Here is a 26,520-nt window from a genome sequence, read left to right as displayed (position 1 = left end):
GATTTCTCGTAGTAACACCTTCTTGGAGTTTCAAAAGCAAAGCAAGTCATTTGCCAACTATTTTTTCCCATTAATCTCACAATGCATTTGCTATTTTCCCTCCATAATGACTCATTTAGCAGCAACAGAGCAATTAGGCAGACCACAGAATATTGATTTTCTAAGTGGGAGAAGTGTCCGCGCGACGTCTCTCTAGGCCTGTCTCGGGCTGCCTCCTCCTACATGATGGGCTGGACGTGAGGAGAGTGGGGCTGGATCTACCGACAGGATTCCGAGGTCTCCAGGGGAAGCTCAAAACCATGGTGTGTGCACACGTGTGAGAGTGAGTGCACATGAGATGATATGATGAAGTTATCATGGGACATACATGACCCTGTGTTCTGTCCCAAGGACAGACCCCTGGGAGGCAGGCACCATCATCACACCCATTTTAAAGATGAGGAAACGGAGGTTCAGAGATTAGGTGACTTGTCCCAGATCACACAGGAAGTTAGGGAGCCGGATCCAGACCTAGGTTGAGGTGTTGGCAGGGCAAAACTCTGTCCATCAGGGCGCCCTTGTGTGGCTTGCTCTCCATGGGATCTGGGGCACGTGGCACTGGTGACCCAGGGAGACTCCTGAGACATGAAACACTGGGTCTAAGTCCTAAGGCTGTACACCTCTGCCTCAGCGCAGCCTCCAAGCCAGCCTGATGTAAACAGGTCCCCACCCCAAACTGCCCCTGGCCATCCACCAAGCCTGGCTAGTAGCTCTCAGAAAGGCCCAAGGAAAGACACAATGGCAGGACCCCCCCCCCACCTTCCTCCTCGTCTACCCCCTGACCACCATCTCCGGCCCAAGACAAGGGCCCTACCAGCTAGTGGGGCACCTCAAATGTGGCCCACCTGTAAAAACAAAAAGTTGAAGGGTGAGAGCCAGGGACGGTTTGATGAACTGGGCATCTGTGATGAGCCATATCTTCATATGGCTCCCAAACCAGGCCCCACAGCTGGGATCCCATCAAACCAGAGTTTAGCGCTTCTCCTACCTCCAAATTCCAGAAACTCCCTCGAGGCAAGCTGGGACAGGGGCTGTAGGGGTAACAGATCCCCAGGGTCCTAGGGACCAAAGCCACCAGTCACACTGATCTTTACCCTGGGAGCAAATGGCTTCTTGGTGGCTAAGGGAAAGAGCTGAAGATCCAGCTGGCAGACCTGGGTTTAAATACCAGCTCTGCTACTTTCTATGTGGCTTTGGGTGGAATAACGAATGACCTTCTCTGAGCCTCAGTTTCCTTATCTGTAAAAGGAATAATGCTTGCCCTGACATCCGCCTAGCTGGTATGAGCCCCATGCAGTAAATGATAAAGTGCTACCTAAATGCTGGCCAGCTAAGCTTAACAAAAGGGAAGGTTTCCAAGAGTTGGCATTGCTCAGCAAGGGGATGGCATCTCCCCATTACTGGTGATGAGCAAGCAGACCCTGGATAGCCCATGAATACGGGAAGCAAAGCGTCCTGTTTCCCCTCCTGTGTACCCAGATGCACAATAGCAGAGGAAAGGCTCCCAGCAGTCAAGCACTGAAAAAATTTACTTGCTTTGGTTCATTGGATGCTTCTCTGACCTGTTTAGACTATTGAATCCCCTCATCACAAATGCCCATTAACATCTGCGAGGATGTAGTGTTCCACAGAACCCAGTTTGAGAAATATTCCTGTGGGTGCTCTGGATAATGGATAGGGGACGCAGGGAAGAAAACAAGGCCTTTCAAATACAACCTTCAAGTACAATGTACTCTCAAGTACAACCCTGACTGGACAGACTACAGGACCTTCCCCAGCATCAGTGACAAGTCAGGGGCAGACCCAGCCCTCAACCTCCCTTTCCAGCATGACAGGGAGACAAACCCACATGACCAGAGCGAACACTCACTTCAGTAAGACAAAGTAAAAAGAGGACTTAGACATGTCCAGGAGGAGTCACTCCCAGGCTTTTTCTGGCCTTAACAAGCCCAGAAACTTGGAGGGACTCAAGAAGGAGCAAGCCTCAAGCAGAAATGCCTCCTTCCCTGCTCTTGCCTGAAAACTCACCATCCCTACCCTCACCCGCTGGGTCAGCAAGGGCCTCCTCCAGGCTACCGGGAAGCAGGGCTCAGGCTCCAAGACAGTTGACCATTTCCAAGTATACGAGTCTATGGGACCACAGGAAGTGGGTGAATACAGAACCTCAAATCGCCTGTGTGTCCAGGCCCCAGGTGTGGATCCTAGAAGATGGCAGCAGGCAGGACCGGTCCCGCCCACGATGCTGCCGCATGGACACACCCCTCCACCCCAGTGCCCTCTCCTCTCCCTGGGGGGGCTCCATGCCAGCATTGGCTGATGAGTCCGGGAACCACTGGCTCCCTGGAAGAGCTCAGACAAACCCATCCATGGCAAACCCATCCATAATGGCACAGACTTTGCTCCCAGCAAGGACAGAGCTTTATTAATTATTCAGGGGACGGTGCAATTATGCAAATCAGTGGGCAGCCTCTGCCCGACTGCTGTCTTCTGCAGGAGTCCAGGGGGGAGGGGGTGCCCAGAGCCCAAGCAGCTGGGTACAAGAAGGGAGTCACCCAGCCCAGGAAAGGGGGAATAAACCCCCCACCCTTCTGGGCCCACAGAGGGTTCTGAACAGAGCTAGACCCCACCGCACACTCAGAAGAGCTAGCAGCTGACTCTGAAGACCTGGGGGTGCCTTTTTCCAAAAAAATAATATACCCCCAAAGCTGCTGCCAGGCCAGCAAGGCCATCATTCAAGGCTTGCTCCCACAGGTCCTCAAGGCATGGAATACTTCCAAAGTCTCCTCTTAAAAACCACGCTTCTAAGGAGAGGTAACACCTCAAATTAGTGTTTACCCAAGAAGGTTCTGCAGAATACTACTGCTCCCGGGGTGGGGGTGGGGAACAGGAAACCTCGGATTAAAAAAGATGAAACCAGTTTCTTTCCTGCAGGACTTCTCAGGGCCTAGAGTGAGGATGCCCACGGCACCTTTGGAGGGGAACCTCTAGTCTCACCCCCAGGAACCAGGAGCTGAGTCTGATGAACTCTGGACAGATCGCTCACAGAATTCCCCGCCAGGTTCAACATCCCTTGACTCTGAAATTTGTGGAATAGGTTTTCACTAGGGGAGAAGGCAACGGCACCCCACTCCAGTACTGTTGCCTGGAAAATCCCATGGATGGAGGAGCCTGGTAGGCTGCAGTCCATAGGGTCGCTAAGAGTCGGACACGACTGAGCGACTTCACTTTCACTTTCCACTTTCATGCATTGGAGAAGGAAATGGTAACCCACTCCAGTGTTCTTGCCTGGAGAATCCCATGGACGGAGAAGCCTGGTAGGCTGCAGTCCATGGGGTCGCACAGAGTTGGACATGACTGAAGCGACACAGCAGCAGCAGCAGCAGCAGCCTCATAAACCACCATCATCAATAAACGTGAACTTCACGTGCACAGAGGAGCTAGACATGACCACCGAGCGCGCGCTGGTGGGGCTTTCAGCAGAGCCCCTGCCCATGGCCCAGCCGTCACCACCCCTGGCTCTGTCCCCGCCCCAAGGTCAGGCAGTTGTGCAGGTGCCCAGCGCCATCTCAGGTCCACAGATGGCTGGGTGGGCTGGGAACCTGGCTGCATGACTATAGCAGCCCCCTCAGCCCGTCCAGCCAGAGGTCTTGGTGCCAGATGCACCCGTCTTCCCACACGAGCAGATCAAAGCCTGGACTGGGAGGCCCTGCCCACCAGCATCACAGCTTTCTCTCATCCTCCTGGGCAGTGAGGAGAGTGACCATGCTGATCTGGGGAAGTGTGGGGGTTGGGGTGGGGGGGTGGTGCGCTATGCAAGGCCAGTGAGCCCACCCAAGACCTCTGTCACCCCCCCACCTCACCCAAGGTCATCAATCAACAGACCCAAATGCAGCTGTGCTCACTCGCTCTGCCAAGAGCAAAAGAGGTGTGGGGGCCCAGACTGCTGAGGGTGCCCATGAAGAGAGACACTTATAATCACTGAGCAACTGCAAATGGGGGGATGGTCCCTGAGCCAGCCCTAGCCTCACACCATGGGGACCCCACCCACAGAGACCAGTAGGAAGGCCCACCTCCATTGTCATACTCCTCCACCCTTCCAGAACTTCAGCACCCATAGTAGCCGCCTGCAGAGCCTGGGGTGGCCCAGGACACTCTCCCATGTACGTGTGTGCATGTTCAGTCCCTTCAGTCGTGTCTGACTCTTTGCAACCCCATAGACTGTAGCCTGCCAGGATCCTCTGTTCATGAGCTTCTCCAGGCAAGAATACTAGAGTGGGTTGCCATTTCCTCCTCCAGGGGATCTTCCCGACTCAGGGATAGAACCCATGTCTCCTGTGTCTCCTGTACTGCAGGTGGATTCTTTACTGCTGAGCCACCAAGAAAGCCCGTGGGAGCCAGTAAAACTCTGGAAACATCTAAGTACAGACCCCATCTCTGCCACCCACCTGCAGTCTGATCGGGGCAAGTGGCTTTTACCTGCTGGAGCTTCAGTTTCCTCGTCTGTAAAATAGGAAGGGGCAGGCCTGTGCAGTAGTGAAGAGCACAGACTTGGGAGCCAGGCTTCTTAGGTTAGGATCTTAGCTCTGCCATTCCGGCTGGGCAGGCCACGCTTCCTGGTTGTAAACCAGGGATAACAATAATCAATAGCAGCACGCGGGCTGTCGTGAGGTTGGAGTGAGTCCCTCTCTGTGAAGTGCTAAGAGCAGGCCTAGCCCACGGGATCTGTCCATCATGTCAGCTACTACACTGGAGAGGATCCTGGCTTTGAGTCCAGAGACCTAGATCCTAAATCCATCATGAGGGTAAGCCCTGATAAGTTATTTTACCCCTCTGAGGCCAGTTTCAGCACCTGTAACTTGGGGTTGGAGGGATGAACGAAGGGAGTGAAGAGGATTAGAGATGACGTACAGACAACACACAGCGCCTGGCACGCGGCAGACGCTCCACAAGGGGCAGGCAGGTTAGTGACGTTAGCGACTGAGCAGGCCGTCTGGAAAACAGATACCATGAGAACAGTGGTGGATGGAGGGGCCTTTGATAATAGAGCCTGACCGCCTGGGTTTGGATCCTACCTATGAGCTGTGTGACTTGGACAAGTGGCTCAGTCTCTCTGGGCCTCAATCTTCTTTTCTGAAAAATGAGGACAAGCAATATCGTTCAGAGTGCTGGTGTAAAGATGACATGAGAAAGCACAGGAAAGGCACAGGGCATGGAGCCTGGCCCATCAAGCAGGTGGCCACGCAGGGCAGTGGGTGCTGGTGATACTGTTAACACTCAGCAGAGAAGCTTGCCATGAAGAGTGCAGAGATGAAAGGCATCCTGGTCCCCCTAGCTCCACGCCACCTCCAGGGACTTCACGACCTGAAGGCAGTGTAGCAAAGCCCAGGAAAGACAAGACGTTCCCCTGTGCTGGGCGCCCTCCCTCCAGGAATATCAGAGTCCCAGGCACTGAGATATTCGTCTTTGTTTTGCTTTGTTGAGATGGGGAAACTGAGATTCAAAGAGAAGCAGTGGGTGGAGCTGGCCTTGGACCAGCCTACACCTGCTGACCTCCCCAGCAGCTGGCAGTACAGGGCATGGGGCTGTAAGGCAGTCGTGGGTTCACATTCCAGCTCCACACCCCCCAGGCTCAGATTCCTCTGCCTCACCCTCCCCCATCTTCTCCCCAACCTCAGCAGGCATCTGGCCTCCCCAGCTGGGGATACAGCTTACGCTGCCCGTCTGGCCCCTTCAGGGCCTCTGCACAGACCGCCACTCTCATCCCTGAGCCTCTCCAGGCTGTCCTTAGAGAGCTCCACTCCCAGGTGGGACCAAGGACACCTGGTCCAGCCCTAAATTAGCTAGTCCTATCCTATGGGCTCTGACCCAGTCGACCTGGGCTTGAATCACATTATTCACTTGATCCTGGTAATTCCAGAGAGGACCGAGTACACCTCTCTGAACCACTTATAACAGGGAAGTTGGCAAGAGCAGTGAGCCTCAGTAGCTCAGGTGGGCCAAGCACTGGACCTGGAGTTAGGAGACACATCCCAGGTCCAGCTCGGATTCCCTATACCTCTCTAAGCCTCACCTGTAGAAAGCAGACCATAGTCATAAATGCCCTAACTGCTCCAAGTGCCCTTTGGAGACCTGGAGCACAGGGTGAAAGTGCTTTTTACAGCAGGGAGCCCTGGGCAAGCACAGGAAGGACTCCTATCAAAGGGGGAAGGTAATTTCAAAAAACATCACAAACTTAATAAAAAAAAGGGCACAGCATGCTCATGGGAGGATTCTAGGTCTCAACCAGGGAGTGGATCGCCTGGCTTGGGGCCCCCCAGTATGTGACTTTGGGCCAGGAACATTCCCCTCTTGGAGTTTCAGTGAAAAGAGAAACACAAAACACTCTTACCATGAGGAATCAATAAGAATATAGCAATGCCGAAGCAAGCTGCTTGGACAGAGCCCTGTCCTCGGCAAAAGGCACAAACTTTGGACAGAGGTTCTCACACCTTGGGGAAACACAATTAGGCCAAAGAGTCTAATTTAGAAGGTCCAGGGTGGGGGCCCAAGAATCTACATTTTATTGGGTATCTTCCTGGGGTGGGCTGGTCAGTCCGGCTCAGGGGCCAGGCCCTCAGTTTCCAAGACAAGAGTGGGATTTTATCAGAGCTGATGCTGGGATAGAGTTTCCTGATGAAATCTGGGGAAGGGGGAAAGGGGGAAAGAAGGGTAATAGGAGCAGAGGGGTGGGGCTGTTAACAACCTATTAATCTCCTCCCCCGCGGGAAACAGTAATTGGTGAGGCGCACACATCCTTCACGTGCTAACAGTCTGCAGCTGCAACACGAAGCTTTGATTACGAATGTCAACAAGACAGAGCATGAAATTAACTTCCCCTTAGTCAGTGGGCACAGGGAGACGCTGCACTCATTCACTGCCCTCGGTATGAAAACTCCCTACGACAATGTCGAATCAAATTAGAACCTGTGCTGCCAGGCTGGCATCTATATCTCTGCCCGTAGCACTCTCTTACAACCAGGCTTTGCAAACAAGGGCCTGAGGCTGGGAGAAAGGTCAGGGCTGGAGGCAGGTGACGGTCCCAGGGTGAACTGGGAGGTGGCCAGAGCTAGACAGGACCCCCATGGGGGTTTGCCTATTGGACAAGAGAGGGGGAATCATCATGACAAAGAGTAACTCACCCCTCCGAGTGCCTGATGTGGGGAAAAGCGCAAACCCAACCTTCATCTGGGTCAATTTCTGCCCTGCCAGCCCATCTGGAGAGACGAGTTGGGGAAATAGACTGTTCCAAGGTAGACCACGCTGAGTGAGTTAGCGGCGCAGGCCAGAAGCCAGGCTCCTGTGACCCTGCACTCATTGGCTCCAGCCTGGCCTGAGGCTCTCCAGGTTCAATGGCAGCAGGAAGGAAGTGGGGTGACAAAGGGAGGTTCTTATATATGTATGCCCAGGGTGGGGGCATGTGGCGTGGCCTGCAGGCAGGACTGTGCCCCTGGTATGTGTGAGACGCTGTGCATCCACCCACAGGCTCCTACCTGCAAAGGCCCACAAAGGATGGAGATTCCTTCTGTCTCAGGGGTTAGTTGTTCTAACTAACTAACTAACAAGGGTTAGTTTCCATGTAGAGTGGCTGGTGACTGCCCCGTCCATAGCCCAGGCTGCGGATATGTTGCCTGGCTGCTTTGGGCTTCAGAGGGTGGGGATGGGTGTGGTACAGCCTCACCCCAATCTGGTTGGGCTCTCCTCGGCCATTTGCACACCCCACCCCCAGGCCAGGAATGCAGCCCAAGTCACTCCTTGTAGGCTGATAGACCAGCGGCCAGAAGACCCAGCATGTGAGGTTCTTCACGCAAGAAGCCCTTTTTCCGATCACCCAGGAGGCCTGGCTGGCAAGCAGCTAAGCGGGCCTGGCCGCCTGGGGAGAGGTCACCATGCCAGCTGTGGGAGCTGGATGTTTTCCTTCTTGCCTCTTTGGTCTTCCTGTGATCTCCAGTTCTCTTCTGTGGCCCTCTAAAATAGCCATTAATTAGAGCCTGGTAATTAACTTTCTGGTTCGAGTAATATTTTGCAAAGGAATTCCATTAAAGAGTCGATTTGCATATCCTCAGACCTGGGACCTGGAAATAGACAGGGTTTTTCTAGGAGAATGGGCAAGGCCCTGCAGTACCTCCCAGGCCTGGCATCCAGGCCTGGGCTCTGCTGGCACCTATGGGCACGAGGGGGCTCCTGACGACCTGGGGAGGTGCTGAGTCGTGGGAGATATTCCCCAGGAAGGCAGGCAGTTTTGTTCACAAAACTGGCTGGCTCAGCGGCCACACGCCCAGACAGCAACTGCACACCTGCACGCAGATACCCACATGTGAGAGCTCAAACACAGAACACACCACACACACTGTAAAACAGGGGGTACATAAATGCACATGCCAGCAGACACATACACATGAGAAAACAGACACAGTAAGAACAGTAGCCAGAACTCCTTGAGCGCTTAGAATGAACCATATGTCCATAATCGACCTACAAAAACACTTCATGTGGTCCAACCCAACATGAAGTGCCAGGCACTGTTCCAAATGCTTTACATGCGATTCCTCATTTCAGATCTACAAACACGAACAAGGATGTTTACATATACACACCTTCATGAGGGCAGATACATACTTGTAAGACATATGAAGACGTGCACTCGTGTGCATGGCAAAGGCATGTGTACATGCCTACAGCCACCTGTACAAGAAAAGGCTTCTCTAGCCTTTAAAACCCCAGCTTGGGGCTGATCACATCCTTACGAGCTAATTTCCGCCGTTCCTAAAAATATTGCCCAGCTCGGATCTCTGGAAGATACACACGAGGGAGCTGCAGATCTAAAAGGAGAGCGATAAAAATGAGAAAGCAGAAATAAATTGGTTCTTTTCCACGTCCGGGTCATGTTCTGTGGCTCCCCCTCCCTCTGGAGATGAAGCCTAGAATCACGTGCTCCTTGGCAGGGCTCCAGTCAGCCCTGCCCCAAAGGTGCCCATGGGGCTCCGAGTACCACGCTGCAGGGGGGCTGGGACCTGGACGCAAGGCCAGGCTTCTGGGACAGTCCCCCCGCCATGCCTTTGCCCGCATGCCTCAGTTTCCCTGAATCTAACAACCCCTGCACTGCTTACCGGCACTGCACAGCGACAGACCTCTCGAAGTGCTGTGTAAGTGCCAGGCTTCCTTACGATAATTATCGGATTAAGAATTAAATCTGGTTCCCTTATGGAGAGCAGAGCAGGGGAGGGGGAGCTGGGGAGCACTCCTTGCAGGTAATTAATGAATTCCCTGCCATACCACTTGGAAGGCAGAGGCCCATTTAACAAAGATCCACCTACATGGATGGTGGTGAAGGAACCAAGGAAGGCCAAACAGGGCAAGGAAGACTCTTGCAAAGGGCTTGTCAGAACGTTCAGAAGGCAAAGGACAGGAACAGACAAGACTCTAAAGCAGCAGCACAGCACTACTGGCCATTAAACCCAGGAAAACAATATTCAGTGACTAACCAGCAAGAAATGCAAATAACAAAGAAATGCCACTCTTCTGCCTATACAAACGACAAAGATCGTGTTACCGATGACACCAAATGTTTTCAAAGGCACGAAGAAACAGGTGGGCACCCTCAAAAATCTTTGGGTGAGTGTAAATTACTACAGACTCTCGATGGGAAGCATATTTATCAAAAGCCTGAAACTGCTCTTATTTTTTGACCTAGTAATTCTAAGACTTTATCTCATGGAAACAATCACAGATGGAGACAAATGATGCATATTTAAGGATTAAATACCAGCACCATTTTTAATAAAGAAAAACTAGACATAACATAAACTCTTAGATTACTAAAAAGAAGTATGGTCCAAACATCAAAAATCGATTTTTAAAACACATATAGAACAGGTTTGCTTTCTCGGGTGCAGACAAGTCCCAGGGTCTTTCTACTCGGCTATTTCTTGTGTTCAAAGTAGCTGTGATCCTCCACACAGCCCTCTTCACCTTTCAAGGGACAGTAGCATCTAGTTCCATCTCTTGAATAATAATAACGTGAGTGCACGTTATTATTCCCACACTGCAGAGAAGACAACGGAGGCTTACCAAGACGGACTGACTTTTCCCTCCAAATATTAACTTCCACTTACTGAAAACCTACAACACGGCTGTCTAACCACTTTCATGTGTTATAACTTATTTAATAAAATTTTAGAAACATTTAAGAAATGTGCAAAACCCAGTGTTAGTTGCCAAGGAAACAGCACTGAACAGGACATTTTCTATTAAGTGCATGATGAATATATTAATATTAATGTTTCCAACGACGTGATTATCATCAGACCCATTTTGCTGATGGGCAAACTGAGGCTCAGAACAGTTAAGGTGACTTGCCCCAGGAACTGCCTGGCTTTAAATCCAAAGATCACATACTTCCCATTACTCCCAGACACTGAAATGCATGATCATCTCGAGATCACCCAAGAGAAGGCGGAGAAGGACCAGGCACTCGCTGTCTACAGCAGGGGAGGGAGAGAGTCAAGAACACCCAGGCCTGGGTGCCCAGCCCAGCTTGCATCTACTGTCAACAGAAAACAGATCCCCTCTTCCATTTTCTCCAGTTCCTCACCAAGCTCCTTCTCCCTGCTCTAAGAAATGCCTCACCCAAAGGGACAGAACTGATTTCTGCCTACTCAGGGCCAGTGGAGGGTCCCTGAAAGCCCTCACCCCTACCTCCAAATTATCTCCCTCCCTTAGTCTTACACTGCCCGGAATCCTACCTTAATAACTTTCAGGTGTGGGAACTCCCAGCAACACACATATTCCCTGGAAGGGGTAGTCAGTCCCTTGCTCCCCACGTGATCAGCCTTGGGTACCTGCACCTGGGTTGCCCACCTGTGTGGAGGGCCAGCATCACCCAGAGAAAATACTGCGGAGGGGGAAAAAATGAGGAAGGCACTGTATTGCCAGCTGACCCTCCCAGCTACTTAGGAACATTAATAAATAAATGAGTGAGTTCGAAATTATCTTCTGGGAGGGCAGAAACACCACATCCAAGATCGCTTTTACCAACATTAAAACTGTCTTGTAAATGAGGCAGGAACATTTCCAGTCTGCAAAAAAAAAAAAAAAAAAGCTTTTGCCAGCACACCTTTCACCTGGGACGCCTGGGAGCGGCATTCATTTCTATCATCCATGGGGAACGATTATCTGTCCTTGGTGCTTATCTCCAGAACCTCCAAAGAAGAAATGAATGTTGAGGGGCCCAGTGATCTTGGAGACCAGCTGGGAACCTCCCCAGGCTGTTTTCAGGGAAATAAGTATAAAGGCTCAAATCTACGGCCCTTGGACCTCCCAGAGCTCAGCTGTGCCCCCTCCCCAGCCCTGGCTGGCTTGACTCCAGGCTCATAATCAGACAACAGCCCTTTCCCCGCCGCCTCCACACCTGGACCAGACTCCTGTTCCCAGGGAGCCGAAAGATCCCAGAACAGAACCAACTGGTTCCCAACCTCCAGATGAGAGGATCCCGGCGCAAAAAATAACCTTCCCAACACAGCAGTTTGCGGAGCATGGCAGAAAGCGTGCGACAAAGCCGCTTCGGCAGCAGCCATAGAGCAGACAGATTCACCCAGTGTCAGAACCCAGGCGGCCGCCCCCGAGTGCCCGGTGTTCCTTCTCCACGTGAGGAAGCCACAGGAACCAGCTCACACTGGTCACCCTAGAGGCCCCCACCCTGCTTCCCATGCCCATCCCTTCATGGAGGCTGCTCTCTCTGCACTTACCCCCTTCCCGGGGAGAGGCATGGCAGCTCGGCGGGGTGCCATGGAGCCAGGATTCAACCCCCTCCTCACTGCTGGGCCAAGTCGAAAGGCAGCTGATCTGTCCACCCAGCCTCAGCAGCACCACACCACGTCAGAGTCGGGGGGCAGGGAGGCGTCTCTGCACTCACCCAGGTTTGACCATGAGCTTGGGGGGTGGGGTGGGGTCGCCAGAGCTGGTTTTACTCACTCAACTCCAAACAGGACGCCTCCAGGGACTGCCCCAGAGACATACCTGCCCGTCCATCCCAGCGGCAGCGATCAATCTATTTCTAAGCAAGGCAGCAAATCAGGAGATCCCAGTCCAAGCAGAGCCTATTTCAGCTCCAAGGCTGGGTAGAAGGATTTCAAATTCCATCTCTCTGCCTGTCCATGGAAATCTGGGCTCCCTTCCTGTGCCAGAGAAGCCTCCAAGCCAGATTTTGTTTATAGAAAATTAATAAGACAATCCCACACCGCCACCAGTGACCTTCTGCTCCAGCTACCGTTCACCACTGGCGCTAGAAACAGACTCAGTTTTACTCCCCACCACGGCCCCCACTCCGCACCCCTCCGGCCTGTGGCAACGCTGACCTGAAGTCAAGCTGGGCAGGACCTGCTCCAGGTCACCTCGACCACGTCCCAACCTCCGCCCGGGGTTGCCAGCTGATTGCTCGGCAGCATCTCAGTGCGGGCTGCCCGCTGGAGGGAGGTAAACAGCATGCACGCTGTCTGCTCCCGGAGGGCAGACACACTCAGAGGCTGGACCGCCTGCCATCTCTCCTGCTCCCCGGACCACCAACACAAGCACACAAAACTAGGTACGTACACAAGGTCTCGCATGCGGGTGCAGAGGGTCCTGACCACCACCCAGGAAAGTGCAGCGAAGGGCATGTTCCCAAGGGAGAAAGCCGGAGAAGGCAGGGGCCAGTCGGAGGGAGGAAGGCAGCAAACCGGGTGGCCTGCCGCCCAGACAATAACAAAGATGGGAATCGAGGTTTTCAAAGACGCAGTGGCTGCACCCAGCACCGAGCTCTGGCCTGGCTAAATCTTCCTGCCAGGACACGCCTGGTCCCCTGGGGCACTATGGCCATCAGAGAAAGGCTGAGGGTCCTGCCTCGGACTGGGGTTGGCAGCGTGGGGAAGGAAACCAGCCGCAGGCAGCAGTTAGGATGCATTAGAGAGAGCAGCTCCCGGTGGATGAAAATTAAAGATCTAGTAATTCTCCTGGAGGGTGGAAGGGGTACTCTTCAGGAAGATGCTAGGGGTCAGTTAAACAGTCAGTCAACCTTGGGCAGGAGTTGGGCTATAACTTGTACTCCTCTGCCTACTGGAACTAAGGAGGAGGGGAGAGACATTTTCATTCTACCTGTGCCTCCCCTACAGGGAGTGCCAACTTGCCAATCACACACAGGGGCACAGCCCTATGAAGGGAGGCAGATGCCAGGGGCCTGAGACACAAGGCTGAATGCTGAAAAGCCTCCTTGGTGCCTGCCCATTCCTTCACCTCCACTTAGCCAAGCAGGGACACGTTCTAACTGGCACTAGAATCCATCACCATGCCTGTGCCCAAGCAGGAAGGTGCCAGGGCTGGCATGCTCAAGGAGGGGAACCTGGGCCCTGAAAGGAGAGGCTGTGTCCGCCCAGTGCCCCTGCACGTGGACAGGATGGCTTGCCCTTGGGAGCTGAAGCCTGCTCTTGCCAGTGACTCCTGGCAGCCTGAACCATCTCCTCTCTCTCCTCTGCCCCACAAGCCACCTCCCCTTGGAATTTCCACACCTGCTCCAGTCTGGCCCGGGAAAAGGAAAAGGGGAATTGGAGACACACCTGGGAGTGGAGAGGTGAGAGAGGGAGCAGCTGCCCGGGGCTGGAAAGGATGAGGCCCTTCTTTCTTGGTCTCGGGCACTGCCCGCTAGCTCGCCCCAGCCCCCAGCGGAGCACGCGCCCTACTTAGAGCAGATGTGTCCCCTAAGCGACCCAGCCCCCTGCTCCTCCCCTCCAGATGTTCACCCTTTTCCTCACCGCTGGGTCTCCGTAAAACCCAGCCGAAATGCCTTTTGTATCGGACACTCAAGGGCTCCAGAGGCAGTGAGATGGATCCTGGGGTGGAGGTACCACTTCAGCCCCCAGCGCCGGGCACTGCACCGCCGGGAAACAATGCCCACCACGGCGAGGCGAGGCAGGACTTCTCGGGGAAGGCACTTCCCTCCCGGCCTCGACCCGAGGCTCGGGCACCTCGTCCTCACCCACCCGGGGGAAGAGAGATGGGTCCTCCCGTCGCTCCTCCCCGGTCCGAGATGGCCCCACAAGTTGCCAGAGGGCGGCGTGGGGAGCCCTCGCGCTTTCGGCGCGCCCCCGTCCCGGCTCTCGCTTTGTCCCCGCGCCCTCCCGGGCGCATCCCGGGGCGGCGGCGCGCGGAGGCCGGGCCGGCGGCGGGCTCACCTCTCATTGTCCGCGGCGGAGGCGGCGGCGGCGGCGGCGGCGCTGCGGAACCCCGGCAGGATGTGGCGGAAGCTGTGGTTGCGGTCCAGCTTGGGCTGGCTCTTGGTGCGCTTGATGGAGCCCTTGAGGCGGCGGCTGAGGAAGCCCTGCGCGCGGGGCGACAAGAGGGGGAAGGGGAGGCGGGGTTAGCGCGGCGGCGGGTCCGGGACCCGCGCGGGACCCGCGCCCTGGCTCGGGCGGCCGCGCGGCCGAGGGCGGGCGCGGGCTCGGCCTCGGCCCCTGCAGCTCGCGGCCCGCGCCGCCCGCCTGCCGACCGAGCGCCGACGGCCCGGCCCGCGCAGCGCGGCCCGGCCCACCCCGCGCCACCCGCCCGTCCGCCAGCCAGCCAGCCACGTCGCCCCCGCCCCCTAAGCCGCTGTTGCCATGGCGACGCCGAGCCGAGCCGCACCGGCCGCGACCGAGGATGCCCGAGCCCCCCGGGGCGCGGGGGCGGGGGGGTGCCCCCGGGGCCGAGGGGGCGGGGCTGCAGAGGGGCGGGGTCCCTAGGGGGGCCCTCCGCGGCCGCAGCCCCCTCACCTCTTAAGAGTAACGAGGTCACACCCCCCACCCACCTGGAGGAGTCCACGCCCCCCTCCCGGTCCGCGATTGCCTCCACCGGTAGAGGTGACTGTTCTAAGTCTTGTTGGTACAGATGGGGGAAACTAAGGCTCTCCACGAGCAGGCGTCGGGTCCTCTGGGGAACAAACGGCCAGCGCAGCTCCTAGTCACCTGGACCCCTAACCCGGGCGTCTTTCCTTTCGCAGGTAACTGTCACAGGTCCTCGGGGTCCCTTTGCCTGGAACCATTGTACCCCAGCAGGGGCAACCCCCTTAGGGACAGGGTGACCTAGTATCTAGCTCAGGGAGGAGCTGAAGGGTTTGCTGAGTATCCACACTGCGGGTTTCAAGATTTGGAGCCACCTCTCGGGGGAGGCTGGACCTTCTCTAGAGGGACTGCTGCTTAGCCCATTCGTGACTCAGGGCGGTGGGGGGTGGGGGTGGGTGGTTCAGCTCCTGGGAGGAGTATGGTAGATCTCAGCCGGGCTCCTCATGTAGCCATTCATCCATCTACCAGGCTGCGCTGGACTCTGAGTCCTGAGCCTAAGCTGAGCCCAGCCCCAGAGCTCCAGATCTAATAGAAGAGACAGGGAGGAGACAGCAAGCAGTACAGCAGGTTGAACCAGCGTTCCCTTTAGAGGTGATGGGGTAGATTGGGGGCTGAAGTGGCCATAGCCTGGGGTGTTCTGGACTTGGCACCTTCAGGCAGTTGGAGGGAGGGGAAAACTGAAGGAAGAGGGATTCCCTGTGAGTCAGGTTGTCCAGTAGGGATTTTGGGGACTCACCTACCCCAGCCTCACTTCCAGGTGATATAAGGACAGAGGGAATGGGATATTAACTCATTTAGAAGTTAATGTTGTACACAATCTGAACACCACATATCATCCATCACACAATAAAGGGTAGGCTTGGCAGCTCTCTCTGGTCTGGAGAGAGAGTTGGACATTTACTGTTGGCCACGCCCTTGCTGGGTCTGTCCATCTCCCTGACCCTAGCACCCTAGATGTGATGAGGACAAATGTTGATTACACACATCATCTCAGGTCACCCACACAAAGAGAAATGACAGAGAAACATCCCTTTCTGCAAATGAAGAAACCTTGCTCAGAGACGTGAAACGACTCACCCAAGGACACACAGCTTCCAGGCCTGCCTAATGTCCATAGGACCCCCCTCCTCTGCCCACTTTCTTCAAGCTTACCCTTTTCTGATCTTTCTGCCCCTACTTTCCCCTCCCTCTCAATCTCTCCCATTCATAGAAGACCAGTTCCTGTAGCCACATGTCAAAATTCTGCATATCCTTCAAGGCCCAGCTGAAATGCCATCTTATTTAGGCCTTCCCAGGTAGTGGAGTCCAAATGCCTCTCACCTCTACAGTCTGGTATTACCCATCAAAGTACTCTAATCACCTGCAGTTCAACAACTAGAGGGTGAGGGACCCTCTTCCAGAGGGGTGACCCACAGACAGTACAAGGCATGATGCAGACGTATCACAAATGGTGGCGGGCCAGGGGAACAGCATGCTTTCTGGGAGACACAGCAACAAAGCAGGGACTTGCACCTCCAAATAAGCTCTTGCCTCTCCCAACCTTGGCCTCTTGCCAGGTGTGGGAGGAGGGGGAAGTACCTGGCTAACTTGGAGGGTTCTTCTCTCACAGGTGTTGTCATCAGGTGAGTTCTGCCAATGGGCTTATAGTTTTTCTTGGTTTTTATTCTCCACCCTGATGAAAATTTTACAATTTTTACACTCTTGTGGTACAAAGAACCATGGAGCATGTTTCACACTTTATGTAGCTCATCATGTAGCAATGTGGACAGTTCTGTCCTATTCCTGAATTTAAAAAAAAGTTTTCTTCCTTCTAGGAGGTTGAATGGGACACATATCACTTTGTCTTTCCACCCTCACCCATCAAGGTTACCCTTAATACTCATCTAGTAAGCATTACTTGTCATCTTTGAAGTCTATTCTGAATGTACCCCCTGGCACCCACCCAAACTGATCATAACCTTGCAGACTCAAACTCTAACATTCACTCATTTCACCACTGTCAAGAGCCTACTGCATGCTAGACACAATGACCAAGACCATGAACACTATGAGGTAAGCAGTATATAGAATAAGAAGAGGACAGGGAGCTCAGATTCACTGGGAGGGTGACTTTTCGGGGGAATGGAGAAGTCCGCCATTAAGCCCCACCTCACCACACATGTCCACCCTGGAGGACCTTGAATCCCCCTGAGGACCCAGCTCAGGGCTCTGCATATGGCAGGTTGAACAAATGCTCATCATCCCAGACGGCCCCAGCTGCAAGGGGACTCAGATCCAAAAGACTGTATTATAAGGGTGAATAAGGCCCAGAGAGGGGAAGGGTCTTTCCCAAGGTCACACAGCAAGGGTAATCAAAGACTCTGGCCTCCAGTTCCCTGCCCTGTCCAGCCTCACAGCTTGCCTACTGACCTCCTGCATGGGGTGAAGGGACAAGGGTGGCTCCCCACCAGCCCTGGATGAAGAGAGACGACCTTTTCTCGTCCTTTCACGGGCAGGCCCCAAGACATGATTTCTGGAAGCAGCTGCAGGCTTGAACTCAGAAAGAGGGACTGACTGGTCTTCAAATCAGAAAATCTTGTTCTAGACCCAAGTCGATCTTTAGTGAGAGGCAGTAGGCAAATCACAGCCCTTCTTTTAGTAAAAAAGGGTACTCGAAACTCACTGCACTAACAGTATCCAATGGCTGAGAGCTGGGAGCCAGAGGCCCACAAATAGGGTTCAAATCCAGCTCCAGAGACTGCTGGCTGCAAGATGCTATGCAAGGCCCCTCACCTCTCTGAGAAATGTGTGGGGCCTGCAGGGAGGATGAAGTAGGACAGACAAAAATCTGCCCCCAGCCTTTCACACCCCCAGGGCCTGGGTTTATCTACCTCTCCAGGAGGCCATCTCTGACTACATACTCTAGCCCAGCTGATCACATCCCTCAGGCCAGCTGAAGTCCTATCATAGCACTTGTGTTCCAGTCCGAGTTCAGATAAGCCGTGGGCAAATAACTGGACCTCTCTGAGCCTCAGTGTTCCTACCTGTTAAGGATGATACCTACTCTATTCGTGCTAAGTTGCTTCAGTTGTGTCTGACTCTTTGTGACTCCATGGACTATAGCCCACTAGGCTCCTCCATCCATGGGATTCTCCAGGCAAGAATATTGGAGTGGGTTACCATACCCTCCTCCAGGGGATCTTCCCAACCCAGGGATCAGACCCCCATCTATTATGTCTCCTGCATTGGCAAATGGGTTCTTTACCACTAACGCCACCTGGGAAACCCTGCTTGTAGGGTCATGGAAAAGATTAAATGAGATAAGTTATCGTCAGTAAAATGGTAAATACTAAGCAACTAAACACAGTAGTTGCCAGCTTTATTATCATTATTCCCTAGGCTGGCTCCGATACAACCATCAGTTTTTGCCCTGAGAAGGTACGTGACCACCCCAGGCGGGAGTCCGTCTAGGCTCTCTGAGGAGCTTAAAAGCAACATGACAGCAAGGACAGGGCTGGTGTCATGCCCAGTGAATGAATGAACGTGCTTGCAGAATTATCCTGCAGACACAGAATATGGCTCGGTTTGGTAGTTTTGAACTCTTTTAAACACACGCTTTCTTCTAAAGCAACCTCACAGAGACTCTGAAGGTTCAAAGTGCCCGGCCAGGCGGGGCTGCTCCGGTGGAGGCCTCAGCTTTCATTCACTGGCCCAGGGTCTGATGTCTAAAGCTCAGCGAGGTGCCTGCCCAGTCCGCGGGGACCAAGCCTGCCCCCTCCCTAGATGGGGTGCTCTGCCTCTGCTAACACAGCCCTGTTCCCTTGCGCTTAGGTCAGCCATGGCCCCAGGGGCTTTAGCACGAGCTGCTGCCTGGTGTCACTAGCCCCAACCCTTTGGTGACTGGGTGTGGACAGCCCTCATAGCCTCTGCCCATCTCTGTGACAACTCACTGTCTATGTGGACGTCCACCCTCCCACTGATTCACGTCAATGTTCCAAGCCCCTTGGGCTTCCATCCATGTCAATGACCAAAGGGCAAGAAAGTCCGGAGTGGAGGACAGACAGGCCCGTGGGGTCTCTGGCTGGCAGGACCTGAGTTCTCAGCTGCTCTCCCATCCCTATTTCTGACACTCCAGTTCTCTGTCCCCCTACGCTGCACCCCACTTCTCCAGGAAGTTCCGGGAGACCTTCTCAAAGGTCTTTCAGAATTCCAGACACAGGATTTCTTTGTTCACCATTTCAATCAATTCCATGTGATGGTGATGATGATGATAGAGTTACCAGTTATGGAGCTCCTGCTTTGCCAAGTCGCTCTGCCCGGGGCACTCACACAACCTGTCTGGATCCCGGGGAGGTGATCCTAGGAGGGCCAGATGCCTCTGATGGGGAATCTTCGTGAGGACATGTGCTTCAGAATTCAGGAAGTTTGGGGTTTTCAAGTGGGGAAGCAGAGGCTCAGAGAATTTAAGCTGCTTGCAGAGAGTGGCAGAGCTGTTAGGTGGGTGAGCTGGGACCGTAATCAGGAAAGATCTAGTCTCTAGGAGTGCAGAGCAGGGATTCCCTTACACATACATGCATGCCACACACACACACACTCAACTGTCAAAGGCCAGAACAGAAGTTGACTGCTCAGCCCCTCCTCCCTACACCCAAGGCACTATGCTGGGCCTGGGAAAGGGAGGAAGGAAAGGAAGGTGGGCTTCTCCCTGAGTGCAGGGCTGTCACCTGCAGCTCACAGGTGAGGATCTGGAGGTTCAGAGAGGGGAGCCTCACCCACTCCCATCCTCATGGGTGCATCCATTGCTACCCAGGAGGCAGCATCTGGCAGGGCGGGGGTGGGGGGTGGTATATGGGTTTGCATTCCAGCAACAGCACTTGGGCACCTGGGAGTCATGGGTCACCACTGGATTCTCAGCCCACTTCTCACCTGAATGTAAAGCACTCAGCACCACGCATGGCACATAGTAGGTGCTCAGGCAGCCCCCGACTTCATCATCTATTTGGTCCTGCATTCTGAAGGTAAGCTTTCATCACCTTCTCCCCTTTAACAAACCAATTCCGAGTCACTGCCAATGGGTGGGTGGGCCTGACCTGCGACAGTGCTCAGGATGGAGGCAGAAGCCCATGGTGCCTCCTTAGCCCAGGCCCAGCTTCTCCTTTGTGGCCATATCAAACAGAGATCCTTCAAAGGAGGAGGCCATCTGAACAGGCGGGTCTCTCCATTTCTTTCTGAGGCTCTGTGCAAATGCCAAAAACTCACCTAAACAGGAAAGGGAGGGGACAGTTCCACCTAGACATTGCCATCTCTCTGCGCCCCAGGTGAGGAGACATGCTCCTGGAGGCTGGCAGGCAGACCTGATGCTTGGGCAGGCTGAAAGGAGCACCTCACTCTCTCCACCTGACTACAGGCTCCAGGGAGGGGCAGGGGTGGTTAAGAAGTCCTGCTTCCAAGATAACAGGGAGACAGCCAGGAGGGCCCACAGCTGGCAGCCAGGCCAGCGCCCACATGACACAGAGAGTCACCTGAGACCCAGAGAGCAGGGGGACTTTCCCAGAGTCACCGAGCAGGGCAGTGACAGAACCATGGTCCAACCGAGGTTCCCCTTTCTCCTTGCCCAGTGCTCTTGCAACATCAGCATGCTTCAGAACCGCCCAGCTCCCTGGGTTTCCTCTTTCCAGGCCTCAGTCTTCCCATCTGTACTACGAGGGCCTGGGTTGGGTGATCACCATGCTCCTTTCTAGAGCTGACATTTGACGATTCTCTAAAGCTAGAGCAGCTGCCTTCCACAGCTGGGCTCTCCCATGCTTGGCACTAGCTGCTGCTGCTAAGTCGCTTCAGTCGTGCCCGACTCTGCGCAACCCTATAGACGGCAGACCACCAGGCCCCGCCGTCCCTGAGATTCTCCAGGCAAGAACACTGGAGTGGGTTTCCATTTCCTTCTCCAATGTGTGCAGCGCCAGCAAATTCTGTGGCTTTGCCCCAATCCTTCAGATGCACAATTCCTCCTGACCCCTTTCCTGGCTCTGGGGGCTCTGCCCTCAGCAAGCTGCCAGGCCTCCCTGGCCGCCTCCCCTGGGAACTGCTCCTACTGCTGCTGCTAAGTCGCTTCAGTCATGTCTGACTGTGCGACCCCAGAGATGGCAGCCCACCAGGCTCCCCCGTCCCTGGGATTCTCCAGGCAAGAACACTGAAGTGGGTTGCCATTTCCTTCTCTAATGCATGAAAGTGAAAAGTGAAAGTGAAGTTGCTCAGCCGTGTCTGACTCTTTGTGACCCCATGGACTGTAGCCTACGAGGCTCCTCTGTCCATGGAATTTTTCAGGCAAGAGTACTGGAGTGGGGTGCCATCACCTTCTCCGACCCCTGGGAACTACGCACCATCAAAGAGGGTCCCAGTTGGGGAACGACTCAGTAATGGGGGAATGTCAGACACTGTGACAGGTGAAAGCAGAGACGAATTTTAAGGCAGGATCAAGTTAGTGCCTTCCCGGTGGCCACCTACTCACAGGCCACCCTGTGCCCATAGAACCCTCCCTAAGCCCGTGCCAGTGCTCCTTTGAACATAAGTCCTCCACACTCCACCCTACCCAGAGAAAGCAGTCTACTCAGTCACCCAAAGAGAACCAATTCACGGGCCATGAGAACCAGGAGGGGACTGGAGCCTGACACTCAAGGATCACTCTTGCATTAAATTGCCTAGAGGGACTTCCCTGGTGGTCCGGTGGTTGAGAATCCACCTTGCAATACAGGGGACGCAGGTTCAATCCCTGGTTGAGGAAGTAAGATCCCATATGCTGGGGGGCAACGAAGACCCGACACAGTCAATAAATAAATAAATATTTAAAAAAAAACAGTGTCTGGATAACTACACTCAAACATGTTCTCCCAGAGAAATGTGCTGTGCTCAGTTGCCCAGTCGTGTCCGACTCTTTGCGACCCCATGGAGATTGTAGCCCGCCAGGCTCCCCTGTCCATGGACTTCTCCAGGCAAGAATACTGGAGTGGGTAGTCGTTCCCTTCTCCAGGAGATCTTCCCAACCCAGGTCTCCCGCATGGCAGGTGGATTCTTTACCGTCTGAGCTACCAGGGAAGCCCAGGAGAAATACCCAGGGCCAGAAACACACCCAAGTTCAAGGACATGCACAGAGCCTATGGTGGGGAACATGGTCACAAAGAAATGCATGTATGAACAGAACAGGTCTCCCCGGCACCACGAGATATACACACAAATGCATGTGCACACCAACCAACACACACACAAATACACACTAGCATGAAACACACAAGTAAACATACAAATGTACTGGGACAGGCTCACACATTGACACACACACTCAGCTGTCATCAGGCACGCGTAGAGCTACACTGACACCCAGGCCAAACCCACAGCCCACATGCACGCACGAGGGTGGCCAGGTAAGCACAAAGAGCCAGGAGCCCAGACCTTGGGCCCGAGGGGAGAAACTGGCTCCCTGTAGCGGTCTCCACAATCAGGCGGGTGTCATTTTGTGCCAGTCTCTGAGGACGACCTACTTGCTCTCTTGCACCCTGATAACTGTCTTCACGGTTCCCTGAACGTGTGGTTTCTGGGTGCCTTGAGGCCTGGCAGGTTGTTCTACAGGATCATACCCCTACCCAGAGCTGGAGACCCCTGCCCCAAACATCTCTCCCTCTGTCCATCACTGCAACTGAAACGCCACCATGTGACACAGCTGTTTAGGGCTAAGGAATCCCTGGGTGAAACGCAAGTACTTTCCCTCCCCCTCCCCCAAGAGGCATGGTAGCAGTGTGTTCCCCCAGTTAACGTCGTGGGCCCTAGGCCAGTGACCTCACTGCCCTAGCCTATTTCCTCTTCTGTAGAACGGGAAAGATAGTAGCCACCCCACAGGTTGTTGGAATGAGTCAATGGGGTCATGCATGGAAAGAACTCAGCCCATTTCCCGGCACATGGCAGAAATATTAGCTCCTGTCATCAGACTGTCACTGTCGTTGTTTTTATTGCTCAGACTTTGCCCAGCTCCCAGGGGCCATCCCAGCGATTAGCCAGAAGGAAACAGAGGGCAGCAGCTCACAGAGCAATCTCTAGGACCCAGAGCTCCTGTGATGGAGAAGGGGGCTGGTCCACTTCCCTGCACCCCAATAAAGGCTGGCTCTCTGCTCTCAAAGGCCCCTCCATCCAGCTGGAGAGGTGGCCCAGGCCATTCCTAGGTGCCCGCAGGAGCCTCCTGGCTGCTTTGGCCGCCTCCAACCCTGCCACCCTCCCCCTGTTCATTCTCCAAGAGCATCTAGAGGGACCCTTTGAAAAACAGATGAGATCCTGCCGCGGACCAGCTGCACTCCCTTCCACAGTTCCCCAGGGCTCCTGGGGTGAAGGCCTAGCTGCCTGGTGAGCCCCGAGGCCCCTCAGGATCTCCTCCTGCTCGGATCCCAGGGGCTTCAGCGGTGCTCCTGCCACAGGGCCTTGGCACAGGCTGTTGCCACTGCCCAGAACAGAGGCCCCCTCTGCCCAGCGGGCCCTGGACACCCTTCAGTCTCTCCTCAGCCTTCTCAGGGGCCTCCCCGATGCCCTCACATTGAACGAGCTCTCCCTGCAGACCGATCACAGTTGTAGTTATACATCTGTTTCAGACCTCCCTCCCCTACGGAATTATGGGGGCCATCGTGGCCTGGGTCCCCAGTGCTGGACACCTGGCAGGTATTCCATATATACTTCCTGAATGAATGAATAAGTATTTATGATATAAAAGAAAAAAGAGAAAGGCAGACAGAGAATGTGCTCTGAGAGGCTTTTTAAGGGAGTCCACTTGGGGTCAACATGAGTGGACTTGCTGGAGGAGGCAGCTTTTGAGGGCATAATAGATACACTGAAGGTGAGGCAGCGGTTGGGCTTGCTGAGATCATCTGGGGCAGGGCAGCCATATAAGGGGTATTCCAGGCAGAATCCCAGTACAGGCAATGGAGCTGAGGTAGGACAGCAGCAGGTCTGACTGGCTTCGAAGGCCCTGGCGTGATCACAGGTCTTCTGACCTCCAAGTTACACACCCCCTCCCCAGTGCAGAGGATGCCCAGATTGAGGGGAGCCCTTAGAAACCCTGAGAGTATAGAGGAGGGGGCATGCAGTTGGGAAGGTGGGAGGGGGAAAGGAGGACATCAGAGAGGCCATCCTAGAACCTGCCAGTGCCCAAGACTGAGCGACGTCAGTGACCAGAGACCAGACACTCATTCCTACCATCTCAAGCAAGAATGTGATAACCCAGAGCAGCCAGGAGTGACTCACTGCCCCATGAGCCCACCCCAGAGATCTGGACGGCCACATGCACTTCATCAGCTCTTTAAGCCCTCGGCCAGCCCTGACCTCTGGGCAAGTCCAGCTCGAGGCCACATGGCTTCAGTAAAACCAGCTCCCTCTGGGAGCCACACCCCTGCAGCAGGCTCTCTACTCTCTCCCTCTGCCTCCCTACCAGCCCCGTCACTGAGGCCCTGGCACCAGGCCAGTCTTCCTGGGGTGACTCACTGCTTCTCCCCATCAGCACATCTCTGTCCTGTGCTCTGTGCACTCTGTGTGAGAGAATGCTTTCAACAGAGGCTTCCTGACAGGAGTAGCAAGAAAACCATGCGCAGAGACAAGAAATCTGGATTCAAAACCTCGCTCTGTAATTAACGGTAACAAGAACTATTCCAAAGCATTAATAAGAGTAAGCCAGATGCATTTATTAAGCTCTGTCGCAGCTTCAGGCACTATATCAAAGCTTTACACAACTTAACCTAATTCTCATAGCCCAGTGTGCTGATAAGAAAATGGGGGCTCAGAGATGTTAAGCTACTTGCACAAGATTGAACAGCCAGGAAGTGGCAGAGCTGGGTTCCACCCAGCTAGTCTGCCCCCGAGCTCAAGTCCTTCCATCATTCCATTACTGCAGTATGAGGCTCTAAGCAAGCAACTTAGCCTCTCTGTGACTCAGTTTCCCTATCTGTAAAATGAGGAATGGCCTAGCTGATCTCTAAATCCCTTTCCAGCTTAGGAATGCCATCTTTCTCCTCCCTGGTGACCCATTTGCAAGGGGGACCTTCTGGAGACAACAGCTTGCCTGAAGGAAGGATGCTCATGGTGGAAGTTCAGGCTCTGCTGGGCCATAGGGAGCTTCTTTTGGGTAAGATGGCCTCACCCTGCCCCGCTCCCAGGCACCCTGTTGACCAGGACTAGCCCTGGAGCATCAAGGCGGGGGAGAGGAGCTATCCTATTTCTCCCTGGACCACAAGCCACCAGGGAGCACCAGGACCCCAGGATGCTCCCAAAGGCCACAGCAGGAGGGAGAGGCAAGAAGCAGGGGGCAGCCCCATAAATCCACCTGAGTGAGCAGTGCGTTTAAAAGCCCTTTTCACTACAGGATACAAAACGCACCATTTGGGGAGAGGATTTTATAGGCTATTTCTCTTTCTGGGTTGATTTACCATCTACAGGCCAGGCACACCTGGGCGCCTGCCCCTAAGGGATCATGGGAACCCATGCAGCGGAGGCAAGGTCAATTTCAAGGCAAGACTGCAGTGGTCCAGGTGGCCTGTCCTGACCCCCTTCCAAGTGGTTGGCCACTGGGTCTCGGAGACGTAGTGGGCCGTCAGGAGCCAGGGGGTGTTAGCTCACCCACTCCCCTCACCCCACACTCACTCACTGGATGCATTCACTCCTCTCATTGCTCACACATCTTCATCCCACCAGCCCCTCCCGTGCCTGCCACAGGTGAGGCCCTGCCCCTGTGCCCAGGACTCAGAGAAATCAGAAATAGCCACTGCCTTTAAGAAAGTCACCACTCTCTCTGGTGGATGGTGAAGCCACAGCATCTGCGTTCGAGAGCCTGGGGTGGGGATGCCTGCAGGAACCACAGTGGGGGTGGGTACGGGGGAGGGAAGGAGCTTTCAAGGAAGGGAAATGGGGAGGAACCATGGGCAGAAGGGCCAGCCTGCACAGAGGCACGGACCCTGGGACAGGCCTGGGGGCCTTGATGCCAGCGGGGAGCCAGATCACCCCACTTGGCAGCCATTAATGGCGCTGGAGGTGGGCAGGAACAATCATGGCTCGTTTTAGATGTTCCTTAAGCAATTCCACGAGAAAAGTTACTCATCCCCCGGCAGGGCCTTGTGTCGGAAACAGATGTCATTGCCGCCACTTCCAAAGAGGGCCTCCTGGCTTGGGAACAATTCCCACCCGAAGACTCAGATATAATTATGTCTGCGATCCAACCCAAATGCCACTTGGTGTGACAGAGGCAATCACTTCATTTCTATACGGAGTTGGGAGGAGGCATCTGAGCTCTGGCCCCCCACTCCCAGTTTCCTGGGTTCCCTAAGAGAGGGGAAGGCCTTCAGGGGCCATATGTTGGGGTAGGAAGAGGGGAGCAGTTTCCTCCCAGGGTGTCTGCCCTGCTCATGTCCCTTCTGACATGGAGGGGTAGAAGGGGTGGCCAGAGCAGCTGCAGACGGGCGGGACAAGATGAGATCAAATGCCAGCTCCATCCCTGATCTGCTGTGTGACCTGGGACAGCGCACCTCCCCTCTCTGGGCCTCAGTGTTCTCATCTATAAGATGGAAGGACTAGCAACACTGGCCGGCAGGGACTGGGC

The 26,520-nt window shown here is 54.5% G+C and overlaps 1 protein-coding gene and 1 long non-coding RNA gene across 11 annotated transcripts in view; one reads left to right on the top strand and one right to left on the bottom strand.

Moving 5' to 3' along the window:
* The window catches only part of DAB2IP (DAB2 interacting protein), a 212,927-nt gene that overhangs the window by 73,954 nt on the left and 112,453 nt on the right, over nt 1-26,520 (bottom strand). For 4 of the 10 annotated variants that reach the window (XM_055541038.1, XM_055541035.1, XM_055541039.1 and 1 more), the window contains exon 3: nt 14,280-14,425. The exons of 5 other annotated variants lie outside the window; for them this stretch is intronic. In XM_055541038.1, coding sequence (XP_055397013.1) covers nt 14,280-14,425 — 146 coding nt within the window. Of the gene's footprint in view, nt 1-14,279; nt 14,426-16,502; nt 25,526-26,520 lie in introns of those variants that run through there. One more of the 10 variants, XM_055541040.1, reaches the window with a different exon arrangement.
* LOC129623497 (uncharacterized) lies at nt 12,525-16,060 on the top strand. Its single transcript, XR_008700562.1, has 4 exons — nt 12,525-12,658; nt 13,592-13,678; nt 14,971-15,082; nt 15,919-16,060. It is a non-coding gene; the product is annotated as an uncharacterized LOC129623497 (long non-coding RNA).

Source organism: Bubalus kerabau, chromosome 11 (assembly GCF_029407905.1).
Source record: "Bubalus kerabau isolate K-KA32 ecotype Philippines breed swamp buffalo chromosome 11, PCC_UOA_SB_1v2, whole genome shotgun sequence".
NCBI classification, from domain to species: domain Eukaryota; kingdom Metazoa; phylum Chordata; class Mammalia; order Artiodactyla; family Bovidae; genus Bubalus; species Bubalus kerabau.
This window is presented reverse-complemented; position numbering and strand designations above follow the sequence as displayed.